The sequence below is a fragment of the Heterocephalus glaber genome, unplaced genomic scaffold (assembly GCF_053883595.1).
Source record: "Heterocephalus glaber isolate CG9 unplaced genomic scaffold, H.glaber_assembly_v1.0 deba00001004, whole genome shotgun sequence".
In the NCBI taxonomy this organism is placed as follows: domain Eukaryota; kingdom Metazoa; phylum Chordata; class Mammalia; order Rodentia; family Bathyergidae; genus Heterocephalus; species Heterocephalus glaber.
Window position 1 is genome coordinate 3,673,533 of NW_028258179.1, and position 13,066 is coordinate 3,686,598.

Here is a 13,066-nt window from a genome sequence, read left to right on the forward strand (position 1 = left end):
GCAGGGGTGGGGGTGTAGCTAAATGATAGAGCACTTGCCTAGCACATGCCAGAATCTTGGGTTCATTCCAAGGACCTCAAAAAAGAACAGTTAAAAACAATGAAGAACTGCCCCATAAGCCATATATTTCAAATGGTAATTCACTAAGACCTTATTTAAAAAAAAACAAACTTGAAAATATGGCAGTGACATAGATGAAAAGCATGCTTGTAATTTTTTAGTGTACATTTGTTTTATGTGGTTTTTATACTGTTTTCCAGGAATGTTTATGACTTGACACATACTTTCTTTTCTTTTTTTTGCAGCTTTACTAAGAGTCACACACCATTTTTAATGGGTAAGACAATGCTGCTTATAGCATTTAAATCTGTTGTTGTAGAAATCACAGGGTCACATTCAGTGAACTCAAATACAGATGCGGGCATCACCTTGTATCGCCGCCGTATGCAACCATTATCTATTGAGATGTTACTACATTTATGTAATGTTTACATTTATCTTTGTAAAATGCTAGTACATATTTCTAAACTGTATTAGGCAGACATTTTATATTTCTTAATTCATTTTAAGATACTAAAGGGGACTGGGGATGCATCAGCACCACCACCAAAAAAGAAAAAAGATACTAAAGGAAAATAATGAAGACATTTCCACTCTATGATATATATTACAGACAAGAAACAATGGCTCTGATAAGATTTGAGAAGCTATTTGTTTCAATGGATATGTTAGGTTCACTATAAAATAAACACAAATGGTGACAGGGCACAGAGCTATGGGTAACACATGGTCTAGTCCAATGGGGGAGATCTGTAGCATGCCCGCCATCCTGGGCTGTCTGTACCATCCAACAGTCTAAAAGGCTCACCATTACTGTTCTAGCCCTTGTCCTCAAAGAGGTCAAGTCTCATGAAACAAAGTGCCCTACCAGGTACTCAGGTTTTATAGACCACAGGGCTTTTCAGACTGGCCCTGAAGGATGAAAAGCTGCTAAAAAGAACATTCTAGGAAAAAGCAGAACACAGGCAAAACTAGAGGCAGGAACTTATGAAACCCAAAGGAACCTGGACAATGCTACGAGCCATCTCTAAGCACAAAGACCCATCAGAAAACAAATATAAACAACAGGACAAGCCAGGGAGAAAGATTTCTTTCCTGTTTCTCTCTCTCCTGGATGGTCCTAGGTATTGTCCTTAAGAATGATTTACAGTAAAAGACTGATAGACTAAGAAGCAATGAGGCAAACACAACAAATGTGTATTTCAATAATCTGGGTATATGCTGAGTGTGGAAGAGTAAACTATACAATATTGTAGCAAGAAAAAAGGCAGAAAGATTGAAAGGAAATCAGAAACAAGAGCAGAGATGTCCCTCAAAAGGTCAGAACTTTACATTTCAACTTACTTTCACTACACATTCACAAAACAATTGAAGGTAGGGAAAAAACTCCAAGATAATCAAAAGGTGATTGATGACAGATTAGTGATGTAATACTCAGCACCTCATGAACTACAATGACTTTTGTAAATGCCTGGGTAAAGATTTACCTACATGACCACAGGATAAATATTTAAGGTGCTGCTTATGTCATAAGCTCTGTATTAAGTTTCCATTAAATTATCTAACTTAAGTCTTTAAACGACACCCACAGCAGGTCTTAGTCCCATTTTAAGAATGCAAGAAGGGAAGCCTGCCACACACAGCCCTAGGCAAGAAAGGTGAGGCTGAAATATCCAATCTTTCCTACCCATTCTGATACTTCTGACCCTAATCTCATATAATGGCAAAAGGTTTGGAGAAGCTATATGAGAAAAATAAATCTAATTCTTTAAAAATCCACTAAAGTGGAACACTTTTGCTTCTTTTGCTTTATGTATTGCAGAAAAATAGCCTTCCAAATGTGATGGCGAGCTTGCCGTTTAAAGAAGCATTTCTAAGGGCCAGGGATTTAGCTCAGTGGTTTCGCCGCCTGCTGTGCAAGTGCAAGGACCCGAGTTCGATCCCCTGTAAAAAAAGAAATAAAGAAGCATTTCTCTATGTTCTTTTCATTAGTCACACTGAAGCTTTTTAGGGAAGCATTCTAAACATGGAACATCATAAGAATCACAGCAAATCTTCCATGGAGGATATGAGATAATCTGTAAGCACTCACAACATTACAGATTCCTTATATGTTTACAATGTGACTTCTAGATTCAATTTCACACTTGATGACTGAGGCGAATATATACTGCCAAGAAAATTTTTAAATACGTAATATACTACTTTGTAGGCCCAAGAAAGACTTTAATATGGTTACCATTAAGAACCAAATGTTCACAACTTCAACCTAGTGAAAAGTGGCCTCTGCTCCCCCACAGATCAAGGGAGCCATGCTACTGTTTAACACAACACTGTAAACCTGTGTGAACAGCAGGCTTCTCAACACTACCACCAGGGAGTGTCCGAAGTGGAGGAGTATGTGCACACATGGTGCCCCAGCTAAAACTCCTGGCCACATAATCACACCAATGAGATTTATTACTGCTGAAAGGAGCAGGCTATCAGTTCCCCACCCAATTCCAGAATGAATTGTTTTTCAAAGTGATTTGAGTTCAGCCATAAGAGACAACTGGAGTCATTTTCACATCAACTTCATGTCTTCCCATAACATCACCCCCCAAACAAGACAAAGCTTGAACTTTTACCTCACTGAGCGAAGGGCAGGATAAGAGATGGAAGGAACAAAAAAATAACTCAAGCAAAACAAAGAATACAAAATGCAGAAGCCACTCGAACTGGTTAAATAGGACTAGGACAGACAGACAGACAGACAGACACACACACACACACACAATACCTGTTTGCTATGTTTCAGTAAGTAGAATACAAGGGAATAAACTGTTACATCTATACAAAGAAGAATACAAACAAGTACTTAAACAGACTCTGATGGCTATATCGGTTTTAAGTATTCTGTTTTTCCTCTTTACTGACACACATGCTACTTGTCAAAACAGAGGTTATGTGCAACCACGTGACTTGCTTTGGTCAAAAGAATGTGAGCAGGGCCGGGGATTTAGCTCAGTGGTGCCACCAACTGACTCACAAGCACAAGGTCCTGAGTTGGATCCCCGATACCAAAAATCATTTCTAGGACATTTTAGAGAATAAGAGGGTAGTTTTCTATACTCGCCTGCCATGGCAAGGTAACTAGCAACACACCAAGGTATGTGAATATCCGTTCACATCCTGAGAAGGTTTAGCTGACCCAAGATGAACAACTTTTAAGGGACTAGATTTGAGCTACTGATACCTAGTTGTGGTTTTTCCTATAATATAACCTTGCTCACCTTTACACGGCCCACTTACTTTCTTAGTTCAATCCTGCCTTTACTCTAGTCAATTATGGTCTCATCATTTCAATCAATAAATAAAATCACATTTCTGTGGTTAGAAATGCCAAGAAAATCTCCTGATGTCTAACTCACACTAGTACTTACTGAACACCTATTACTCAGAACTGAATTAGCAAGTGATGCAGAAAAGTCACAAATGAAATCCAAGCTCTAGAAGTGACCAGTGAGTCCACACATGGAGTAAAGACAAATGTAGCTGACCAGTATCATCTGCTTGGTGACTGCAGCCTCAGCCTGCAGAGCCCAGACCAGAGGTCATCTGGCTGACCATTAACCGCCTCCAGGCGTCTTTCTCCTACCGGGTTGGAGCTGCTTGTGTCAAAGGCGACTCTGCTCTCATTTCTATAACTGCTATATAGTCCAGGGTTTACTAGTATCATACAAAGGAACAAATACAATCTTTTACTGACTATACTGCAAGTACACTGAGGCAAGACTGAAACTGCCAAAATGGGCATAGTAGAAAAACATGCATATTTCCAGAATCAAAATACCAGGGAATAATCAAGCCTAGAGGAGCAAGAGCCCCCAGAACTCTAAAGAACTCATATGGGCAGGCCTGAGTTCAATCCCTAGCAACACACACACACACACACACACACACACGCACGCACGCACGCACGCACGCACACACATGGTAACTCCTATGCAACTGAAACTTGTCAGAACTCTAATATACACATACCCTCTAACATCTGTTTTTCCCTGCCTTTTCTTCTGTAAGGACGGAAACACTACAGTTAGCAACTTTAGATTCACACCTTCCCACCTGTGCCACCAGAAATCAAAAGGCTAAAGCTTGGAATTGTTAAGTTTAGACTGTGTGACCACAGCAGTCCCATCCCTGTGCTCAGAAAGAGAAGGTACTGCGCGTCCTCCAGACTTATGCAAGGCTAAGCAGTGGCAAGCCTGGATGAGAGAGGGACCATGTTGGGAAAGAAGCAACTACCATTCCGATGTATGGGAAACTGTTCCACCAAAGAGGAATACTATTATACGATGATGTGTCGGGCAAGGCATCAACTCCATGAAAATGGTATAATGCTTTTAGAAAATCAAAAGGAAAGAGGATTTAGACTATACTAAGATAGGAAGCTAAGTTAAGCCTTACAAAAGTTTAGGAGGGGAAAAAAGTGTGTATAAATAGTGAAATCTGCCTGGAAAGACACAATAGAGAGAAGCAGGCACCCAATGACAGATGAACAGAGCACAAGCAGCCAGATAATGAGTCTGTTTGCAGTTCCACAATAGTACTCAAGATAAGGAGTTCCAAGAGCTTTGGAATTTCTATAGGATTTCTGACACTGGAAAAGAGTACAGACTACATCAAAGTGCAAACTCTTTTGTCGGGACTTTGGAAAAACAGTAGGATTCCAGGAACATGAGGTCTGGGGTAAAAAGGCAAGAGTTTCAAAAGGAGAAGGCATGATCAAAAATGCCAAAGACCAGGTGTGGCAGCACACATTTGTAATCCCAGCACTCGGGAGGCTGAGGCAGGATAGCCTTGAGTTTGAGGCCAGCCAGGGCTACATAGTGAGTTCAAGACCAGCCTAAACTACACAGCAGGATGCCATCTCAAAAAAGAAAAAAAACTAAAAAATTTTACAACTCCAAAATAATTACAAGATATAAAAAGTAATTATTTTAATTTGTCAGGAATAGCATAAAAATTACCAAGTTTTGTTCTCTCCGAAAGTAAGATTTAAAGTTTGGTGTTTGAAAAAAAAAAAAAAAAAAAAAAAGTTTGGTATGACATTACATAAAACATACTATATATTTTCTAGTACACTATCATATTTCTTTTTAATTAAAGTTGAGAAAAGTGAAATTAAATTGATGGCAGCTTGTCCTAAGTCAGTCTTAGATGTGGCTTTGCTATTTCACTAAAAATATCCTAATTCAAATATAAGAACAGTCTCATCTAATTTTCTTTATAATATTAGAACCAGAAAAATTAAAAAATACAAATATTTAAAATATTAAAAGAAAAACTAATAATCCTAGCATAATCACCATGCAATTAATTATATTCAAGTAAGGCAATTAGTTCTAAATAATAATAGAAATTTCTAGTCTACTTAAAATGTATTCCTTGTCCCCGCAATTTCTACTTGTGATAATCCTGGCTTAGAGAAACACTGTACTAGTAAGTTTACAATGGCAATAGGATATTCAGTGCAGCATTATTTGTTGTAGGAAAAACCTAAAACAAAACTGTCATCAAAGAGGGTAACTCATGGTTATAAGCATGGGCCCTGGAGTCCAGCTGCTCGGGTTCATATCCCAGCTGGGGCACTATGGCTGTCTGACCACCAGGAACCCTTATAACCTCTTTAACCCAACTTTCTGCCAGGTATGGTGGCACAGGCCTGTAATCCCAACTACTTGGAAACCTGAGGTAAAACTGAAAGTTTGAGGCCAGCCTGGCAAGCTATCTAGCAAGACTGTCTCAAGATAAAAATTTTTAAAAGAGCCCAGGATGCAGCTCTGCCTTCCCTCAGTACCATCCCCAGTACAATAAAAATGAAAAAAATATTTAAAAAATTTAAAAGGTGTGTATGTGGAGGGGTTACATTAATATTTACATCCACATAATGGAAACGTACATAGACATTAAAATGAATAACAGTTTCACTGACAGGTGTTAACATGTAAAAAATGGCTATCATAAAGTTAGTGAAAACAGCAAATCACAGCCAGTGAAATATGATTCTATCCTAAAATAGGAAATAATAAAAACATAAATGCAAAGCATCATGAATGTCCTTTTTCAAATCTTCCTAGTAAGTCTACATTTTTCTACTTTATTGCAAGATTCAAACCAACATTTCCGGCAAGGTTTGTGTCACTGTACTGTGTAATTCTACCTTGCCAGCTCTTTTAGGACTGCTTTATAGGACTAGGACTGTAGTTTTTAAACAAACCAATAAATATCAGCTAAGCAAATTAAAAGGCTAATTGTCCTGTACAGTCATCAAAGGGAGATAAACAACATACGCAAACTCCTTATAAGTATTTTTTCAATGTTTACACATATTAATAAGGAAACATCAATAAAACAGAGTAGTGATGGTATTTTTCCTTATCAGATTAGGAGAAAAATATAAAATAGAGATAACACGAGTCCAACAATGAAAATAAAGGCACTATTTTTCCTAATGGTGATAATATAAATTGAAGAAAAAACTTTCATATGAAACAAGTTGATCATAAAAAATTCACTTTGAAAAAGCCATGTTATCCAGGTGCGGTGGTGCACACCTGTAATCCCAGCACTCGGATACTGAGGCAGGAAGACTGGCATGAGTTCAAGGACAGCCTGAACTACATAGCGAGACCCTGTCTCAAAAAAACAAAAGAATAAAAAAATAAACAAATGGGAACTAGTATGCTCTATCAACTAGGATTTGAAATAATGGGCACTCACACTCCGAAAGTCTAAGAGTATAAAGTGGTTCAATCTTTCAGAAAGACAATTTAGCAATCTGTTAAAAAGTCTTCAAAATATTCATACCTTAGAGACTATAAATCCTTGTTCAGTAATCTAACATGATAAAGCCAGAATTTCACTTAAATGCAGTAAATATGGCCATATTTTTTACGAGAAAAAATTGGAGGGCAAACTTAAATTTGAACTGAGGCCCAAATTTGAATCACTGACTTTCATATCAAAGAAAATCCTCAAGCCAGTTAAAATTTCATTATAGAAGAATTTTAGAATATCAGAAAATACATATAGTTTCAACAAATGGTCACTATACTATATTATTCCTACTATTTTTATATTGGATGTATACATACAGAAAAGGTGCAAGAACATGGAACAGAAATGGGAACTATAGTTATCGGAGGGGTAGGATTAAAATTATCTTGTTTTCTTCAATTTTTCTCAAAGCTTCCCAATTTTCTATTCAGATCCTATATGGAGTTTTATAATAAAAACAATACAGAAGAAAGAAACTATCACTAAAGCGATCTTAAGCAAACTTGCTATAAAAACTGAATTCAATCCTACCACTGCCATTTGAGAAAAACACGCAAAAGCATATAGAATGAAAATGCTACTGGATGGCCATGAGGGAAGGAGTGGCCTACAAATACCTGGGCTAGAAGTGGAAAAGGCTAGAAGTATCCCTGAGAGCAAGCCAACAGAGAAGCAGTGAAGGGAGTGATTTCCTAAAGAAGAAAAAGAGAACAGAAAAGAGTAACAGATCAGCTAACATTCAAAAATTCAAAAAGGAAAAGGAAAGAGAAAAAAAAGAGTAAGATGTCTGTCTAGTTCAATTACAGAGGGTAATGAAGGATGACTGAAAAAGAGCGGAGGAAATAATCAGAAGAGAATAAATATATTCCAAAGATTCTACTTTTTTAATCTCCAGGACAAATGGGAATTCTAAAAAAAGGTTAAGTGGACTTGGCTTGCTAGAAGGGCGGGAGTGATCTGTGGAAAGAGGCTACGCAAAGGTGGGGCTTAATGCTGTTTTAGAAGTAAATGGATCAAAAATGAACTAATCCAAAATTTCTAAGAGGGAAAAACAGGACCTAAATTTTAAACTGAATGAATTGATGCTCTTCAATTAAAAGTGTATCATATTCTCCTCTAAATCCTTCATCATATGAATCAAGTGGTCTGTACAATGGAAGCAGGATGGCAGCTAGTTTCGATATTTGTAAAATAGAAGTTATATACTGGGCACAGAGTTTGACTATCAATAGAAAGAATATGTATAATAATTATTTAAATGCAAAACATCCCACTAATGCTGTTGTAGTAGCTACTGTCACTGTCACTGTTTCAATTACTGTCTCTCTGAATGCCATCATATGCCCAAGTCCACTGTTCCCAGGAAACAAATGCGAAAATAACAAAATTTCATTTAGGAAAGCTGAGCGTGAAGAGAATGAAAATATAGCAACTTCCCTCTCCCAATTAATCCCAATCCTCTCACTTTCAAAATCACTGGCGCAGTTTCTTACAAACTAGAAAACTCATAGTACAGCAAACTCTCCAGAGGTTCTAAAAGTTAGACTGGGGTTTGATGAGAAGAACTCTTTTTTTTTGCTACTGGGGATTGAACTCAGGTCCTTGCACTTTAGAGGCAGGTGGCAGAATCACTAAGCTAAATCCTCGACCCTGAGAAGAACTTTCAAAACTCCTTCCTTACCCTGAGATTCTACAATGAGCAAAAGGAATCAAAGTAAGGGAAAAATGACACTCAAATTAGCCAGTGTCTTCTAATTTGCAGTCTTAAAGTGGTAAGAATTTTTGGCTTAAATTCTATGTTCTGATCATAATTACACTTAACCATATCCTGAAAACTGGGGGGAAAGCCATATAAACTGTTGTAATCACACGGTTGAACACAAAGACTTTAAAAGTCCTGCTTCAAACAATTTTTAGTACCAGAAATGATAAAAATGCAAAGCTTTAAAAAGTAAACAAGCCCTTCTTTGCATAGAAAGTTTTTTGGGAGAGACATTTTTAAAGACATGTGAGATTTATAAAAATTAAAATAGGGTTACATTACTTAGGGAGTAGGTAAAGCTATAAAACTCTCCCAAACTCTCCCACTTTAGGGCCAGGGATATAGCTCAGTGGCATCGCACCTGCCTCGCAAGCACAAGGTCCTGAGTTTGATCCTGGGACGGGGGTGGTGGGGTGGTGTGGATTCTCCCACTTTGCCTCTGTGTTCTTTGGAATTCTTTATGCCTTTCCAAATACAATTTTTTAAGTTTGTTTTTTTTTCTTTTCCTTCACAAATGAGCATCACTGACTGGCTTAAAACACATTAACTATAGCAAGATGTGCCATTCTGCAAAGCTAGCAGTTCTATGATTACCACAACATGACCAAGTTATTTAAGCCAACACATCTTAATCACTTGATTAACCACTTCCATTTATTTCCACTTTTTTTGGGGGGGGGGTACCTGGGATCGAACTCAGGACCTTGTGCTTGCAAGGCAGGTGGCAGCACCACTGAGCTAAATCTCCAGCTATTTCCAATTCATTTTTTAAAATACATGATGCAATAAAATAATATTTTAATTCTAGATAACACTGATGTACAGAAACAATAACAGTGCCAAAACACCACTATGGATTTTAGAAGCAACACATTGAGATAGCCCAAAATGTGTCAGGTCACGTGTAAGCATCCAAGTACAACTTCAAAGTTACTGTGTACGAAACTGCAGCTATTTCAAAGGCAACCAGTTACTTCTATTCACATATATGCACATACAATTAAGAGAAGACTTGAGAAGAGACATGACAATGTCAAACAGTAACCACTCTAAGTGGATTGTGACATTTTTCTTTTTACTTTTCTGAATTTCCAAAATGAGTAACACAATTCATAATAAATGAGAAGTGTGAGTTGTTTAAGTCTGCAGCATAAAATGAAGTGTGGCTACTTCAAAAAATAACCTGAATGTAAAAAAGCAAAAAAATTTAGAGTAAAACACTATACTGAGCCAGATATGGTGGTGGAGCACGCCTGTAAACCCAGCACTTGGTTCCAAGTGAGAAAGGAGGATCACCATGAGTTCGAGGCCAGCCTGGGCTACACAGTGAGTTCAAGGCCAGTCTAAACTACATAGGGAGAGCTTATCTCAAAAAAAAAAATTTTTTTAAACTCCTCCATATTAATATAGTACTAAGAGTTTAGCATAGTATAATACCTAACTACTAATCCAAGAGACAAATAGCCCCACTGTGTGAATTAAGGAACTGAGGTTCCCAGAAAACCATAACAAAAGACACAGCAATTTAATGACAGAGGCACAAATCATAGTTATTCTAGTCCAAAGAGCACAAGCCCATCCAGATACATAAAAATTTAGTATATTAATATGAGATGTTTCAAGTCAATCTTTACACTTGAAATGTAAATTTTCTAAAATACTTTGCCAAACAATACACACACAATTATGCCTCAAATTGTTGTTTCAGGTAATCCTACTAGAATTTATTCATATATTCAAGCTAAACATGGTCATTGATAGTGAATTAGAGAACTGTGCACTGCAAATTGAGTCTAGGAAATTTATACAAAGAATGACAGTCCCTGGCTAAAGCAAACCCAGTATTTTACATTCAAGAGAATGCAAGTGAATGCTTGCACTACCTCACGTAAAACCACTGCCATTACACAGACTGATACCAGGCCACTAGAGGAGACAGCTGATGCACTAAAAAGTCACACAGCCTCACTACTCACACAGCTTCTGTGGGTGGTTAAAATGTGAGAAATAACCCAAAAGCTGGGTATGCAAACTCAAAAAAGTTTCTTTCCAATTAAGTCAAGATACATAAGAAAAAGGACTACACATTGTTGAAAGATATGTTGTATCATGTATGAGAGAAGTAAAGAGAAAGGGCGAACAAAACAGACACTATATGCTGACAACCCCCACCACCAGGTTTTTGACAATATCAATAACTGAGAACTGACTATTTTTTGAGCCAAATGCATTTGGGGAAGATTAGGGATTCACTTTCAATTACAGTTTTGTGTTACTTGGTTCAAAAATTAGGGGAAAAAAAGCAACCAATTGCAAGGCATCATTCAGATTTTGGTTCTCACCATGAGGTATTAAAAAATATTTTTTTATTCTCAACTTCTTTTCAAACCACCATGAAATACGTACCTTCCTCCTATCGAGTCGTCTTGTAGTTGGGCCCCGGCAGTGTTCCTCTGTGAACGTCGCAGTGACCCCCCTGGATTGTTATTAGGCCGGTTGGACATTGGCACCTCTCTCTTGAAGGGACATACCCTTTCTAGACACTACCATTCACTGAAAACAAAAACAAAAACAAACACTAATTAGATGTACACAACACAAAGAAACAAAGATGCTGAGGAAATTTTACACGAACAATTTCATCTTAATCCTCACCAACGGGGCACTATCTTATTAGACTGTGAGGTCTGACAGCCTAATGTGTTACAAAATGTCAGGAATATAACAAATTCAAGGCACCTGTGGTTCAGAACCCCCCACACATAAATTAACTTGATTATTCAAGGAATAGCCCTGAAATTCTCCATTCAAAGAAAATGCATCACAGGTAAAAATGTCTATTTCCACATTTCTAGTATTATACAGAAACTTCCATCGTTAGAATTGCACAGAAACAAGTACTGTACCTAAAGTAAAACAAAAAAACTTAGCTTGAGTTCTGAGAGAGAACAAGTATTAAAAGAAAAAAAAAAATCACATCCTCTAGGCCTCAAATTCCTCAGCCACAGAATTAAAAACAACATTACCATGTCTACTTCATGGTACTGCTGTGAACAAATGATGAAATGATAAATACCAAAGAAACTGTAAAACTTCACTTAAAGGAGAGGTGAAGAGAAAGCAGCTCAACTACAGTACAATAAACTAAGCAATGGTCCCAGGCACTCTGGATTTCAATACCAGTTCTGCGGGCCATAACTGTGAACAACTGAACCTCTAGGTATCTTTACCTCTTCTATAAATTATCAGTATATATCACCTATCTTCGTGAATCATTGTGAACAAGAAATTGTGAAAAATAGTATAACAATTTAGCTCAAAACAAAAGTTTTTAAGCAACAAAAACTTCCTATAAGAAAATTTATTTATCATACAGAAAAAATTCTGATACTCAGAAAACCAGTTTAACTGATAAAATAAGCCAATACTGTAATCACAGTATATATCCGATCTTTCACAATTTTTCTTAAGCCTCCATTCAATGAGAAAATTCATGTAAACAATTTAACACATTCTGATCTTATAGCACAAGGGCTCAGTACATTATTAAGAACACTCATTTAAAAAAGTACTTGTGAAGGCCTGGGGCTTTAGCTCAGTGGCACCACACCTGGCTGGCAAGCACAAGGTCCTCAGTTTGATTCCCACTACTGGAAAAATAAAATAAAACAAAGCAAATAAAGTAGAAGTGTTTTTTAAAAATACTTGTGATAAAATGTAACATAGTGGTAGAAACTTGATCATAAAAGTCACCATTAATACAAGTCAATTCCTGGCAAAATAATTTCAAAAGTGAATTTCTGCTATAAAGAAAACACTCTCCTTGCTATTGTAACAGGGTGTGCATCACAAGCAGCTCAGAAGCTTTGTCACAGTATGAATGCCCAGCCCCTCTCTCATGAGATTCTGATTTTTTGTGAGTGTAAGAAACAGAATATGTATTTTAAAAGAGCTCTCCTGGTTGTACTGCACTGAGAACCATTATACTACCTACCAAAAGGGGAGGGGGGACAATTATACCTAATTGAAGAATTAAAGACCAATTTTTTCAATTTCACTACTTCAAATTATCATCTCAATGCCATATTGCTTGGACTCTAAACAGTACAAATACAAGAGAACAGCATTAATGCTGCTGCTTGCACTCTGGAAAGCAAAGCATTCCATTACTAAATAGGGCTGGAAGGTCTCACCTGTCCACTTTCTGCTCTTAAACACCTACTGCATGACATGGGTGTTAAGTCACTCAAATGAATGCAAGTCACACTAGCCATTATGAACTATAGTCACCAAAGTAACCTTAATACATTTTCATAGCTTGTCAACCAGTACCACCACAATCAGCCAATAGTCAATCTGCAGATAATTCTTGAGATTAAAGGACAGCAAGTAAAAATGCTTATCAAAGTGCTACCTGCTTTT

General features: G+C 37.2%; 1 protein-coding gene across 25 annotated transcripts in view; it reads right to left on the bottom strand.

Moving 5' to 3' along the window:
• Trip12 (thyroid hormone receptor interactor 12) overlaps positions 1-13,066 on the bottom strand; it is a 133,443-nt gene that overhangs the window by 93,092 nt on the left and 27,285 nt on the right. For all 25 annotated transcript variants that reach the window (XM_013066781.3, XM_087209361.1, XM_021247058.2 and 22 more), the window contains one exon: positions 11,051-11,197. In XM_013066781.3, the coding sequence (XP_012922235.1) occupies positions 11,051-11,148 (98 nt within the window). In that variant the 5' untranslated portion in view covers positions 11,149-11,197. Of the gene's footprint in view, positions 1-11,050; positions 11,198-13,066 lie in introns of those variants that run through there.